This window comes from Cervus elaphus, chromosome 17 (genome assembly GCF_910594005.1).
Source record: "Cervus elaphus chromosome 17, mCerEla1.1, whole genome shotgun sequence".
NCBI lineage: Eukaryota > Metazoa > Chordata > Mammalia > Artiodactyla > Cervidae > Cervus > Cervus elaphus.
The window spans coordinates 59,468,944-59,483,585 of NC_057831.1; the positions used below are offsets into that span (position 1 = coordinate 59,468,944).

Genomic DNA, 14,642 nt, shown 5'->3' on the forward strand with positions numbered 1-14,642 from the left:
CAGCTTGTGATTCACCCAGCCTGGCATTTTGCGTGATGTACTCTGCATATAAGTTGAATAAGCAGGGTGACAATATACAGCCTTGACGAACTCCTTTCCCAATTTTGAACCAGTCCGTTGTTCCATGTCCAGTTCTGTTTCTTCTTGACCTGCTTACAGGTTTCTCAGGAGGAAGTAAGCTGGCCTGTTATTCCCATCTCCTTAAGAATTTTCTTAAGGAGAAAGAGTTTGCTGTGATCCACACAGACAAAAGCTTTCGCAAAGTCAATGAAGCAGAAGTAGATGTTTTTCTAGAATTCCCTTGCTTTTTCTATGATCCAACGGATGTTGGCAATTTGATCTGTGGTTCCTCTGCCTTTTCTAAATCTAGCTTGTACATCCTGAAGCTCTCAGCTCACATACTGTTGAAGGCTAGCTTGTAGGTATTTGAGCGTTACTTTGCCAGCATATGAAATAAGCTCAATTGTGGGGTAGTTTGAACATTCTTTGTCATTGCCTTTCTTTGAGATTGGAATGAAAACTTACCTTTTCTAGAACTGTGACCACTGCCGAATTTTCCTAGCAGCATCATCTTTCAGGATTTGAAATAGCTCAGCTGGAATTCTATCACTTCCACTAGCTTTGTTCGTAGTAATGCTTCCTAAGGCCCTCTTGACTGCACACTCCAGAATGTCTGGCTCTAGGTGAGTGACCACACCATCGTGGTTATCCGGGTCATTAAGACCTATTTTGTACAGTTTTTCTGTGTAGTCTTGCCATCTCTTCTTAATCTCTTCTGCTTCTCTTAGGTCCTTGCTGTTTCTGTCCATTATTGTGCCCATCTTTGCATGAAACGTTCCCTTGGTATCTCTAATTTTCTTGAAGAGATCTCTAGTCTTTTCCATTCTACTGTTTTCCTCTATTTCTTTGCACTGTTTGTTTAAGAAGGCTTTCTTATCTCTCCTTGCTATTCTCTGGAACTCTGCATTCAGTTGAGTATATGTTTCCCCTTCTCCTTTGCCTTTTACTTCTCTTGTTTTCTCATCTCTTTGTAAGGCCTCCTCAGACAACCACTTTGCCTTCTTGCATTTCTTTTTCTTGGGGATGGTTTTGGTCCCTGCCTCCTGTACAATGTTATGAACCTCCATCCATAGTTCTTCAGGCAGTCTGTCTACCAGATCTAATCCCTTGAATCTATTCATCACCTCCACCGTATAATCATAAGGGATTTCATTTAGGTCATACCTAAATGCTCAAGTGTTTTCTTCTCCCTACTTTCTTCAATTTAAGCCTGAATTTTGCAATAAGGAACTCATGATCTGAGTCACAGTTGCCTACATGTCTTGTTTTTGCTGACTGTATAGAGCTTCTCCATCTTCCACTGCAAAGAATATAATCAATCTGATTTTGATATTGACCATCTGGTGATGTCCATTTGCAGAGTCATCTGTTGTGTTGTTGGAAGAGGGTGTGTGCTATGATCAGTGCGGTCTTGAGGAGAGGTTCTTAAAGTCAGAGTTTTGCAGAGGGATGGGACACCCTACTATTGGTAATTAGCCAGGAACTTCTAGCTTATGTGTGTGTACGTGTACCTGTGTGTGCACTTGCCATGAAACCTTTGGCAGCTGATGATGCCCATGAACCCCTCTCAAGATAACATTTTTAAATACAAAAAACCCCCCAAAAAACCAACAAATAAAATGCATAGGATTACCAAAGAAGCCAATTAAAATAAAATTATGAAAATGTAGAAGCATGTATGTGTGTCTTCATTAATATGTTAAATAACAAAGTTTTAGTTTTTGGTTTACTAATTACCATAATTTCAAATTAATGATGAATGCAAATGACATATTGAGATAGTCTCCAAAAGTCTAATGCAAAATGAAAGTATCTGTGATTTCACTGGTGACAGCCATAGGTACTATTACTGATAAATCTGTGGCTTTGTTGCCTACACTCATCATCGAAAAAATGATAAATTTCAGGTAGAGATGAGTGAAAATATAAATGTATTCCTTTCTCATCTTCCTTGAATTCTATCCACGAACCCAAGGTTAAGAACTCCTGAGTTAAGCCAAGACCAGCATGATCCAAGATGTCTACTGTGGGGATGGGGACACCGTCACAGACTGTTTTCAGGTAACCTGCCTTTGGCCTGAGGAAGTCACAGGTCTTCGCAGTGTACTTTGCTTTCTGAAAATCAAGGATTAAGGCAGGTTTTTGCCATTTGCACCATCTGTCTGTCATGGTGGTGATAAATGAGCCTGGAGGTTGACATTTATTCCTGACATCCATTCCTATCCATCGACCAACATTCCGCAGTTCATCAATATAACTGGTCTTTCCCCTTTCATATGCCATGCTTCTGGCCACTCCTTGCCTTATTCACTTACCAGAAAGGGACTATGAGCTATTCTGCCTTGCAGCAAACATTCTCTCTCCTCCTGGGGATCCTAAAGCCTGCTCCCTTTTAGGCCCTGGACTTCATTCTGAATCTGGTTGGGATTCTCATCCCAATCCTGCTCTCCTGATGCCCTTCCTAATTCTCATCTACCCTTTGGAGTCTTTTTGCAAGAGGAGGTCACCTCCTGGCTCCGGCGGTATTGGATCTCAGGGCTATAATGAATTCTTCCCCTTGCAGAGCCTGCAAAGGCTGTGTGACCTGGGCATGTTACCTCACCCCTATTTGCCTCAGTTTCCTCCTAAGGAAAAAAATGGAAATAGCACTTTTCCAGTAGGATTGAATATGAGGAGTGAATGCTTTAAAACTTAAAAGTGCCTGGCATATAATAAGCACTCAATAAATATTAGTAGTTATTACTTGTCAGCCTTTGGCTGATTCTAGGCTGTTAACTGTCACCCTCAGCAAAGTTCTCCAATTCCAATCTTTGCACATTCTCCCACATTCTGGGCCATTGACTTAAGAGACAGCAGAGAATGCTTTTTAGTCTTCTAAGGCCAGAGCTAGGGAGATCAAGACAGAATCTAGGAGTTACATAATAAAATAATATTAAAATAATGTCTAACATTTGAAAACTGCTGTGCCAGACACTTATTGGACATCTTTTTTTGTCCCCCAACAACTTCACAAATATGTACTATTATTCACACTTCTGATTGATGAATCAGACTCAGAGGGATTAATTATTTGCTGTCCAAGATCACAGAGTTCCTCAATTCCTGAATTGAGAACCATCTCTATCTATCCAGAGGCCATCTTCCTAAGGACAAGAGGTGGCCACAGAGAAGCATCTGGATCATACACAGCTACTTTTTGCTGGGTTATTGGCTCCCCTCTGAAACCCCTCTCTGGTTGCCCGTACTTGGCCATGGTGAAGGAGACTTGGCATAGAGCTGGCCGTCTGGCAGTGGTTCACGCAGGTTTTGTGAAGTCACATGTGGTCCCGGAGTTGCCAGGAAAAAGGATGCCTTGATGAGCCAAAATGCAAATTCCTTAGGAGAGGAAAAGTGAAAGTGAGCTTGTTCACACTATGCAGGGCTCCAAGGAAATGACACAATGCGAGAGACATAGTGTCCTGCCACTGGATCCTTCATGTTACAGGAGCATTATTCTGCATTTGATCACAAGCTTGCCTCACAACAGTTGGCTTCTTTGACCAGAGGCAGAGGCGATCCGAAGTAAAAAAGAAGCTGGTATCTGAAATACTAAAAGCTGGCTGCCTCTGAACCCTTAAAATACAATCTTCTGGGAAACTGATGCATAGTAGAAGTGGAGAGATGGAAGCATGTTTTCCTCGCCATTTTCCAAAGTTTCCTTGGTCCTTGAGCACTTTGATAAAGTGCTCAAAGCAGGTTAAGGCCAGGAGAAGGGAATTTGGGGAAACTTACCAAGTTTATTCAAAGCTGAAAGGATTTCTAGGACCCTCTCTGGGGTTTCCAAAATCTCTTCTTTGGTTATTTGTTATTTCTCTTCTTTCCCTACCTCTCTTCTTCCTTCTCTCTGCTGCTTGTTTTCTTTCTCCCTCCCGGTCTTGCCTTCTGCAGAATGCCTGTCCCACTGATTTGCCCAGAGGCTCACCTGCTGTCCCTCAATGCCAGAGGAAGGCTAATTTTCCTCTGGCCAAGTCCAGGACTGAGTTACCTGGGTCTTGAATACGTTTCTTTTGTCAGTATATTTCAGCCCTTCTTTTTGCCTCTCCCAGAACTTCTAAGTTGTATTTACAATCAAAGACTGGGATTTAAGGGGTCTGGCAATTGCTGGCATTTTAGACCATCAAAATTAATGCCACTGTTTATGTAATGTTGTCTGGGAGAATTTACTGAAGGTCATTAAGATTCAGATTTTTTTAAAAAGACTATTTAAAAGTCTTTTAGAAAAACTGTTAGAAGTGCAGTAAGACCCAAAGGTTTCAAATTTTTAAATGAAACCTGCCTGATCTGATGCAACCCATATTTAGATGCTTGAGGTGAGAGGCCTTGATAAATTCAAACCAGATCAGCTGCTAATCCTCAGACTCGAGAAGGCAGACTGTGGCCTCCCATCAAATAGGGGGAGCTGACTCATGTATTGATAAAGTCCAGCCAGGAAGGTAATTGCCAGAAATCCACACAGGCATCTACTTGAAGAAGGCGGCCCAGCCAAACCGTCCAAAGAGGAGACAAGATTCTATCTGGAATCTGTGATGATGATTATATCCTTCCAAAAGGGAGTCATTGAAGTGTCCACACACAAACAGGCCTGTTTCCAATGTAGTTCTGATTCTAGAAACTTCCCATTTGGCTTTATTATACTGTAGTTCAGTTGTTCTCACATTCTCTATAGGGCTTGTAAAATACAGATGGCTGGATCTCACTCCCAGAGTTTCTGATTCTGTAGGTCTCAGATGGGGTCTAAGAATGTGTATATCTGATAAATTCCCAGGTGATGCTGAGTCTGCTGGTCCAGGGACCACGCTTTGGGAACCACTGGTAGAGTTTAATGGACAGGCTCTGGAATCAGATTTCCTGGGTTCAAAGACTGGCCCCAGCACTCTTATGCTAGGACCATGTGAGCAAGTTAACCTTTCTGTCACCTCAGCTTCCTCACCTGTCTAAAAGAAACTAAGGATAGGAATTACACCTGCTTCCTGATGTTATTTTGAGAGGTAGGTGAGATAATGCATAGGAAACACAACCGGGTACCAGGCAAGTGCTGGCTAACTCCAGTTGTGGATTCTCCAAAAACACTAACATTGCAGAGCTGCTCTCCCCGCTCACACAAACACCCTCCGGTATTCCTGGTTGCCAGTGGCTTGGTTTTCAGGGCTTAAGGTGGCTGGGCCACCTGGGGACCATCTGGCCCTCCCCAGACGCCACTGGTCCTGAAGGCACCTGCACGGAGCGCTTTCAAGTCCTTCTTAGGATCAGAATCCTGCTTAACCTTGCCTTCTCTGCTACCAGATCTGCAGAATATCAGTCCAGGCACTGACCTGAATACTTCTATCAATGGCCTCCTGTTCTGTTGTGCTCTGTGGCTGGGAAAGAAAGAAAAATGGACCAGGAGAATCCTGACTGCTATCCCAAGCACTAAATTTTATATTGGCTGAATTTAGCCACATGAATTTAGATTCTCCAATCTACCTAGGTTTCCAGAGCTGCAGAGGCTTCTAGATATTTTCTACAATTTCATCTGCTCTCCCTTATCATTATAATCATAATATAATTTTAATTAATTAAAAACAAGCAAAAACAAATCAAGAAAAAGTCAGAATAGTTCAATTGCTAGACTTGCTTTTTGTTTTTATTATCAACAATCAAGTTAATGGTACACTCTTGGAAAACTATATGCACATGTAGAAATATTTCCCTTTTAAATAGAAGCATTCATTATAACACATATAAATAAATTTGAAAATCTGAAACATAACTTATGACGCTTATGTTCACAAACATAGTCCAACAAGAAGAAAAAAGAAATCAGACAGACATGCACCTGATAACAAAAATATATACCATTGGCTGAACCGTGGTCTCTCTAAACACAAAGGAATTGAACCCGTGAGAACCTTATTATTAGATAAAGACACACCATAGAGACTACAAGAAGAGAAAAACATTATACGGTCACGTAGGAGACGGGCTGTACTGATATTAACACGATACAATTGAGTCACAGAACACAGTTGTAGAAAGACACCAAAAAAGTTAAAGCCTCAACATTCAACTAATATCTATATAGTTTGTGCCTTTTAAAATAAAAAAAAAAAAACCAAATAAACAAAAAATCCCAACAGAGATGTCTAAACTGCAAGAAGAATGGAATCATCAATATACAGTCCATCCACCATACAGGATGTGAGTCCATTTCGGATCAAATAGAAATGCAGAGACACTTCTGCAAACTTGTGTGCGCCTCTTTTCCTTGCTGGGTAGATTTCTCTGCAGCCAGCTGCGTGAACTGCAATTGACTCCCATCCAAAGCAGTGCCAAAAAGTTCGGTAAAAGCTGGTGGAAGAAAATGCCGGCGGGGGTGTCAGGAGAGAAAAAAAGGGAAGAGTTGAGAGATACGTGACGAAGTTTGCAGAGTTCGCGGGTGAAAAGGCATTTCATGGACAGGGCATCTTTCAGGGCCGCGTGGCTGCAGAGACTCAGGAGGAGAGCTGGAACGGTGAGGGGTTCGGATGCGCAGTTGGCGGGATGGTGTTTGACGAGGTTGGGGCAGGCAAGCGGGCGCGAGGCAGCCACCTTGGCCGCGGGGACAGTCTGCAGGAGGCGTCACCGCGGTGGCCCGAACCCAAGGACAAGAGGGGAAACGGGTCGACTGGAAGGCCTTCCTCCTCTCCCTGAAGAGGAGCCTCAAGGGTGGCGTTCAGAGGGTGCGGATGAATTTAGGAATTCAGGAGACAGAGCCCTCAGATGGGGCCCGCTGCCGCCTCCCTCTTCCCCCTTGTATTTTTTCCTTCCCTTGGATTTTAAAGCCTTTCGGGTTTTTGTTTTTGTTTTAACTGTCACTGCCTCCCTATTTCGTTCTCTTTTTAATTTGGGGGAATTCTGTTCGCTTTTCTCTTTCCCTAAGCAAGTCACTGAGTTGGTTGTGGCCTCCCAGCCGTCTTTCTCCCTGTCCTGCTCGGGCCATAGACACACACTCCCCGAGACAGACACACACCGACACGCAGACAGAGCCCCCTGAGATTCCACCCCCCTCCCCGAGTCCAGGCCGCGTCGCTCACACCGCCCGGGCAGCAAGCGGGGCCGCCTGGCCCATGCGCGCGGCCCCGAGGCTGGTGCGAAGCCAGGGAGGTGTTTCGTTTTGTTTGGGGGTGAAGGAAGGGAGTAGGACTGGGCTTGAAATGGGGGCGACGCCGTTTTCTCTTTAATCTTATCGCGATTACTTTAGGCTCTCAAGGGAAAAGCCACGGCAGCAGCGACAATAGCCTTGGGCCTACCCAGCTCACCCACTCGCCCGCGGGCACCCGGCTCGCCCGCCGCCGCCGCCGCTGCAGATCCCAGATCAGAACATACTGCTCTTCACTAAGGCGGCTTTGGCACCGTTGGGTCTTTGGAGCGAAGATAGGACGCTGGCGAAAGGACCCCCGAGCGAATCCGGGATGGAGGTGATGGGGCCGGGGCCCGGAGCCCAGCCTTGTCCAGGGCCCCCGGCCGCAGCCAGGCCTCCGGCCGCTGCCGCCGCCGCCGCCGCTGCCGCCGCCGCCGCTGCCGCCGCCGCCGCCGCCGCACCGCTCTTGCCCGGCTCGCCTCCGGGACCCCCCGGTCCCGCCGCCCCCGGGGCTCCGGCGGGGCTGGGCCCGCCGCCGCCGCCGCCGCCACTCGCCCCGCAGCTGGGAGTGGGGTTGGGGTTGGGGCCCGGGCCCCCAGTGCTGTCCGGATCGGTGCTCTTGGCCTCTTTGCTCTCGTCGTCCCGGGAGGAGTCAGACTTCTTTCCCGAAGAGCCGTTCTTGGCCGCCGCCGCTGCGGCCGCTGCCGCGCGCTCTTGCTTGCGGAACTTGGCGCGGCGGTTCTGGAACCACACCTAGCCCGAGAAGAAAAGACGGCGAAACAGGGAGAAAAAGAAGAAAAGAAAAGCAGTTAGGGCGGCCCGCGTTCCCTTCCAGATTGTTTTAAACTGCACGCGCCGTGGGTACTCTCGCGCGCATCCAGCCCACTGAAGCTGTCCCTCCACTGGTGCATCTTTTGAGAAACTTTCTTAGGACCACCTGGGCACGTCCTGGAAATAGTAGCTTGTAGGAGGGGAAAAGAGGCTGCACGTCCCCGAAAGGCCCTAAAATAGAAGTCCTTATTTTGACGGCACCTTATTTTGGCAAAGTACCCTTGCTGAGTCTACTTTCTGAGCCATCCCAAATTCGCCATCACCTCTAGGCCTCAGGTCTCAAGTTAAACTCTGACTGGTAGACAGGTGAGGGGGTCTCTGGGTTTGGCGCCTGCTGCCCATCCTGGCCTTTGAGCCTGGAGGTGCTAACGTTGGGGGCTGGTTTACCAGGAGAGGCGCCACGGCCAGCGCTCGGGTGCACCTGTGTCTCTGAAAGGTTAGAGTAAGGCGCCGATCTTGACCTCCATAGAATCCCAGCCCCTGTGCGGATCTGCTGCAAGTCACAGTTCACGGGAAAATGCACCTATACCTATACGCCAGTAGCTCTCCATTAAAAGCTCTGGAGTTAGGAGGTGTTTGGGGGGCGGGGGGCGGAATACTTATAATACGGAGCAAAGTCTGCATTCCTCCCCCAGGGCACTTCCTAGCCCCCGAAATGCCTCTCCCATCGCTCCTGAATGCAGTACAGCCCTAGTTGGGGTGGGAAACACTTTGAGGCCGTGAATTTAGAGCCAAGAACGCGCTCCCTGGCCCTTCCTCGCGCACACAGCCCCTCCGAACGCGGCCTCTCGGGGGAGGCCCGGGGACGCAAGCCTTCAGCAGGATCGCCCGCACCCCGCACTGCGCCCCTGCCCGGCGCGGTGCCGCAGAGCCGGGCGGGCCCGGGGCGCATACCTGCACTCGCGCCTCGGTGAGGTCGATCTTCAGCGCCAGCTCCTCGCGGGTGTAGATGTCGGGGTAGTGCGTCTCCGCGAAGACCCTCTCCAGCTCTTTGAGCTGCGCGCTGGTGAACGTGGTGCGGATGCGGCGCTGCTTGCGCTTCTCGTTGAGGCCGCCGTGGTCCGTGAAGAGTTTGTAGGGAACTGTGGGACACCAGAGGGGACAGGGCGTGAGCAGAAGGATCTGGAGTGCGCCGACCCGCGAGCCGGAATGTGGGGGCTCCAAGGGCAGGTGGCGCTGGAGCCGCCGCCGACACCGGCGCGGGAGCGTGGCCGAGAGGAGCTGGCGAGATAACCCGAACACATTAGTTATACACCGAAACAGGGGCACACACGCCGGGATTAGCTGGGGTCCCTCCGCGCACAAGCGGCCTTTGGGTGGCTTGCCGAGCGTTGGAGACGGCTGAGGACCGGGGACGGGGAAATACTGTGAAGAGGAAAAGGTAGAGAGCAAAAAGTTCCGAAAACATCCAAAGGAATACCAGGAAGCCAGGAATGAAGTTACCAAACACTCCCACTGTGGAAACTTTTTAATTCTCAAAAGTTGACCCGGCCCCAAAGTTGGGGGAAAGCGCTGCAAAAGAATAATAATAATAATAATGAATTAAAGAAATCATCAGAAAAATGACCAGCAAAGAGGTGTGAGCCGCTGTCGTTTCTTTAAAAAAGAGAGAGAGACACTGCCAGTAATGAGCTTTACTCTTTGTTATTTAATTATTTTCTAAGCTTTACGTCTCATCGCAAAGTAAATAAATTATGCCTATCATTTTGGCAGCTTAAGATAATTTTGTTGGCGGTTCGGGTGTGACTAGGATAGTGTAACCCTGTAAGTGAATTACCCCTCCCTGCAATCGCTTCTAACGTGATAAATTCTTTCATTTGTGTAAGCAAATTTCGTTTGGTAAATACTAAACACATTTCCATTTTCAAATGCAATCAAGGCTTCCTATATACAAGCGGAAAGGCGGCTTCCTCCGCGGAGAAAGCTGGCGGTCCTTACCTGCGGCGTACGGGCTGCTCTGGTGGTCCCTGAGGGTGCCCAGGCTGCAGGATCCCGGCGTGAGGGACGGGCAGCCGGACGTGGCCCCAAAAGTGGTCCTTATCGGGTTATACTGGAAGCCACTGGCCTGGCTGCAGGAACTGAAGTCAGCATAGGCTGAAGCCAGGCTCGAGGTGTCCATCCCGGCCATACAAGACTCGTAGGCAGAGGAATTGAGGTAAGAATATTCCATTTTATACATTGAAAAGGCTCTGGATGGCTCAGCCAAGTGGAAAAATGAAATAAAAGATGGGTATGGAGAAGGTGGCTGGAGTGGGGAGATGTGCACAGCTCAACGCCTGCCTCCAAACTGGCCTCCTTACTACCAGCAGAGCCTAGTTTTATGAAAAAGCCTCCTATGAGATGCCTTGTCTGAGGTCTCTAGAGCATATAGTCCTCATAATAAACTTGGCTCTTTCCACTTGGACAATAGCAAAGCGGTTGGTCTTATTGCTGGCGCTTTTTACATGACAATAACTCATCCGTCTATTGGGCTGGCACTGGGGAACTGAGCTGTCCAACCTCCCTATCATTGATTCCTGCATCTCTAATTAGAATTTAATACCACACCATTACGCACTGAGCCCCTGATCCTCCCTTCTAACCAGCTCCCTGCCCTTTAATTCAATCACACTACTTGGAAATAATGAAAGTTGGGTGACGATTCTCCCTGATCCAATTTCCCCGAGCTTTTAAGCCTTTTTAACTGATCATATACCTTAGGCATAAATTGAGATAGTGTGTGTGTTTTCCGCCTTCTCCCTTCTCCCTCTCTCTGTCTCTTTCTCAGTTAGGGAGAAGAAACCTTGATGTCATAGAAAACCTGTTTTGTAAGAGCGTTACACGCTCAATTTAACAACAAGTCTACCCCCTGAAGTGCATGAAATGTTATAAAGGACTGGGACATTGGCAAGACTCAGGCGCCCTGTAACATAGAGTAAGTGGGCCAAGGGGGTTTCTGTGAACGCTAAGCGGATTTCTTTAAAATACACCTGGTAGAGGGGGTTAAAAAAAAAGCATCATAAATTGCATTTCTTGTCGCGGCTTAATGTGCTTTTCTAGAGTCTCTGCTTACACAGCCATTTAAAAAACAAAAGAACATCTGAGTAGAGCTCTTGAATGTAATACATCTGGATTCTCAACTGATGGCTTCCTTGCGCTCACTTCTGGGTTTTTCTGCAGTATCGTGAGGTTTGCATTTTGTTGGTCTGTGTCATTGTTGGTTTTCATTACGCTGTGTAACTGGCAAGCGGGCATGAAGTGTCCCCAAATGTGCCTCCTCTTCCATCCCTCTTGGGTCTTCTCCCTCTGACTCTTTTTTTCCCCCCACCTCCACTTTTTCAGGTGCCCATAATTCCCTAGAGACCGGAAGCTTCCAAAAAATGATTGCTCTCTGCTTGGTCTTTAGGTTTGCCGATTGCAGTGAACGAAATCCTTGCTCTTTAAATGCCCAGGCTCCAGGTCGGGGACTTTTCTTGTCCAGCTCCCCAGGCTCTTGGGTGCTGGCAGCGAGGCACAGACAAAGAAATGAGCCATGATTTGTGGACTTCGGTGGCCCCATGATTTAAGTGGAGGGTAATTTTCATTTGGTTCGTTAGGCTCTAGCAGAATAAGGGAAACTATTTCATTAAATCCTTCCTCTCGGTGGACAAGAGGAGGAATGCTTAGTTGAATCGCCATGTGGTGTAAACAAACCCTGGATATTTTATATGAATTAAATGTGTAGATAATTAGTTTTATTGCATTCATTACCCCCTTTATGTGCTCTGTAACAAGTCAGTAATTAAAGTAACAAACTCATAAAGTCTTTATAGGGGCATTTAGGCGTTCAGTGTTTGCCAAACTAAGTGGTTTAATTCGATGCTAGTGCCGGGGAGTGGATGGGCGCCCGCTCTCCACTGCCACTGTGTTTTATTGCGCAGTAAACTGCAGCGGACGCCGTAATGGATTAAACAGGGACAGCGGTCCCCCAGCCTCGTGCTTCTCCGCTGGGTGAGTTTCCGGCTGGTTTCAGGTGATGGCGCATCCTCTGGACGTGAGGAATCACTAAAGTCTCTCGAGAGTGCAGGCAGCGGACCCGCCGAGTAGCCTGGTGATAGTTTTATGGGGAGGGCTGATAGTTTTATTGCAGTTGTATGTTGTACAATGCGTATTTGATAAAGAAGGGTCCTTGGTGACCACTGTGCACTTTTTTGTGCACGGAGGTGAAATGAAAATAAATGTGTACAAGGTTTTACTGCGGCGGGAAACAAATTGCAATGCTCTAAATGGTTTTCCTTTATGGTCACCAGACAAGAGGAGAAAAGAGATGCAAACATCTGTCTCCAGTCTCCTAAACCTAAAGGCCAGCAAAGACGGATGCGAATCCAAGTGTTATTACAGTGGGGATTTGTCTTTATTTATCCCTCTCTCATGAATATGAATCTACATTTGGACCGGGAGGTGGCTGTGCCCACCCTCCTATGGACCCTACACACAGACCTTCCCCACCCTGACTTACTGCCCCCCTCTCCGAGGTGGGGGATAGGTTATCAAACACAAGGCTGCAGTTGTCCAAGTTTCTCTCGAGTCCCTTGGACTTCTCAGGGGCGCTTCCTGGCGCTCCCAAAGCCACACCGCCGCCCCCGGGCCCACGCTCCGGGGATGCGGATGCGGGGAGCGCAGACCCGCCTGGCACCCAGCTAGCCCGCTTGTGTGGGGTTTTAAGCACTTGTGTGGATAAGAGAGTGACATGAAGCGTCCGTGAGCAGATACGTTTTGGCTCCAAAGCCCACGTTTGGCAATAACCAGGCTCACACCCGTCTTAGCACCCGCGCCTGGGTGCACCCAGGGTTGTGTCTCCGCGGGGTCTAGTGCGCGCGCGCTCGGAGCAGGGAGCTCCAGCCGAGCCCCACGCCACCGCTCCGCGCCCGGGCCCGGCCCTACGCCTGGCCCGCAGGCCCGGCAATTCCTGGGTCCTAATTTGCAGACAGCCCCAGGCCCCATTGGGGGCCGAGGCAAACCGCGAACCTGGGAGTGTGCGGGGAGCTGGGAGGAGCGGGGTTGTTTCGGCAGCTTTGGCGAATGACTTTTCCGCGAAGACGTAGAACTCTGGGATCTAGTCGGTGCCTGGAGGCAGATCCTGGGCGCCGGGGATGTTGGCGTGGGAAGAGCGGTGTGCAGCTCGGAAGAGCTGGGTGTTGACGAGGAGTCGGAGGGCGACCCGGCAGGAAGCCGAGGAGCGGGAGGGGAGGACCCTGCCGAGGAGCGAGGGCGAGGGAAGCGCGAGGCCGCGGGGGGCGCGCGAGGGAGCCGCGAAGGGCCAGGCCCAGCCGCTGCCAGGCAGGGCGCGGGCTCGCGCTCCCCGCAGCCCCACGGCCCCACGGCCCGCGCCGGGTCCGGTCACTCCCCGCCCCGGGCTCCGGGCTCCCACCGGCCTCGACTCCCCGCCTCCTCCGACCCACCGCGCCAGCCCTCTCCCAGGTGCGGGGCCCAGCCCCGGCCTCTCTCCGGGCGCCCCCTGGCGCCCGCCTCGCCGGGTAGGGAAGCGGCGCGCCCCCTCTGTACACCCGGAGACCTTTCTGCGCCAGCCCCGCGCGGTCCGATGAACAGGCGCGCTGACTTCATCTTCCCCTTTGTAGGCCTTGTAGGTTTATTCTGTTCAGTGTCACCGGCCCGCTCTTCACCCCGCCCCCACCACCCCTGGCCCACCGTCCCCTCTGCGGGTCTTTTGTGGCCCGGGGGCCCTGCTTCTGCTCCGAAGATGAAAGGCGTTCGGGGCTGGGCCAGGCCGGAGCCCCAGCCCCAGCGCCCTGTTTTGTTCGAGATGTGCTTTCTACACGCGAGCTCTCCCCTAAAAGTTGTACCAAATGGTTAATTTAATTATTCCAACTATAGACCAACTGCTTCAGCAGCCTCCACCACGCGTCTGGGAGGAAAAAAGAAACCATCTATAAGAAATAATCTAATAAAAGTGAAGTGTAGAAAAACCCCTCCTGATTTTCAACCGGCACAAATAGAATTAGAGCTTCAGCATCCTTTTCCCAAACAGACCTTTTGTCCAGATCACAACTTCAGCCAACCAGCGATGTGTACAGTGCCCGCTATTTATTTCAATAGAGGCGGTGGGTAGCGAGATAGATTGATAGATAAATGGCCACATGGATAGATGGATGGTTTGATCCATCTTCCTCTGACTTCTCTTTCTTAATATGTGTACACGGTTGATTTTTTTTCCCCCTGCTGATTTTCTGAATCAATAATGGAAAGGCAATGCTATGTGGTAAAAAGGGGGAGAAAGGCTATTTAAAGCACAAAAAAAGGGAAGAAACTACTAGCATATATACCATGAGAAAAAAATGTTTACATGCTACCCAGTACCAAATGAAGAAAGGTTGAAAGTTTAAAAGAAACTTTTCTTTCCTTTTCTTTGCCATTCATAGGAGGGTTTCTTTTTTTTCCTTGAAAGTCAGAAAGAATGTTCCAAGACAAGGAAACAAAACAGCAAACAAAATGCCATTGTATTGTAGTAGCAATTCATGGGAAAACGCTTGTCAGCCTCCTAACACTTCACTCCTAGGAGGCTGTTTGGAGGCTGTTTTACCACAGGCGAAGCACAATAACATGGGAATGAATAAAATATTAAATACCAGTGAGA

General features: G+C 48.9%; 1 protein-coding gene across 1 annotated transcript; it reads right to left on the reverse strand.

Moving 5' to 3' along the window:
• Positions 1-6,992: 6,992 nt before the first annotated feature.
• On the reverse strand, positions 6,993-10,568 carry PHOX2B (paired like homeobox 2B). The gene is made up of 3 exons (XM_043871176.1): positions 9,968-10,568; positions 8,924-9,111; positions 6,993-7,951 (listed from the first exon to the last, which is right to left on the reverse strand). Exons 1-3 carry the CDS (start codon positions 10,206-10,208, stop codon positions 7,433-7,435), a joined length of 948 nt encoding a protein of 315 aa, XP_043727111.1. The 5' UTR covers positions 10,209-10,568; the 3' UTR covers positions 6,993-7,432.
• Positions 10,569-14,642: the final 4,074 nt, after the last annotated feature.

What these genes read in the sequence shown, in the direction of transcription:
- PHOX2B (XM_043871176.1), bottom strand. Translation starts at nt 10,208, where the DNA reads ATGTATAAAATGGAATATTCTTACCTCAATTCCTCTGCCTACGAGTCT. An exon ending in GAGCAGCCCGTACGCCGCAG is followed by an intron (nt 9,112 to 9,967) that starts GTAAGGACCGCC and finishes GGTGTCCCACAG; the next exon opens with TTCCCTACAAACTCTTCACG. An exon ending in TCACCGAGGCGCGAGTGCAG is followed by an intron (nt 7,952 to 8,923) that starts GTATGCGCCCCG and finishes TTCTCGGGCTAG; the next exon opens with GTGTGGTTCCAGAACCGCCG.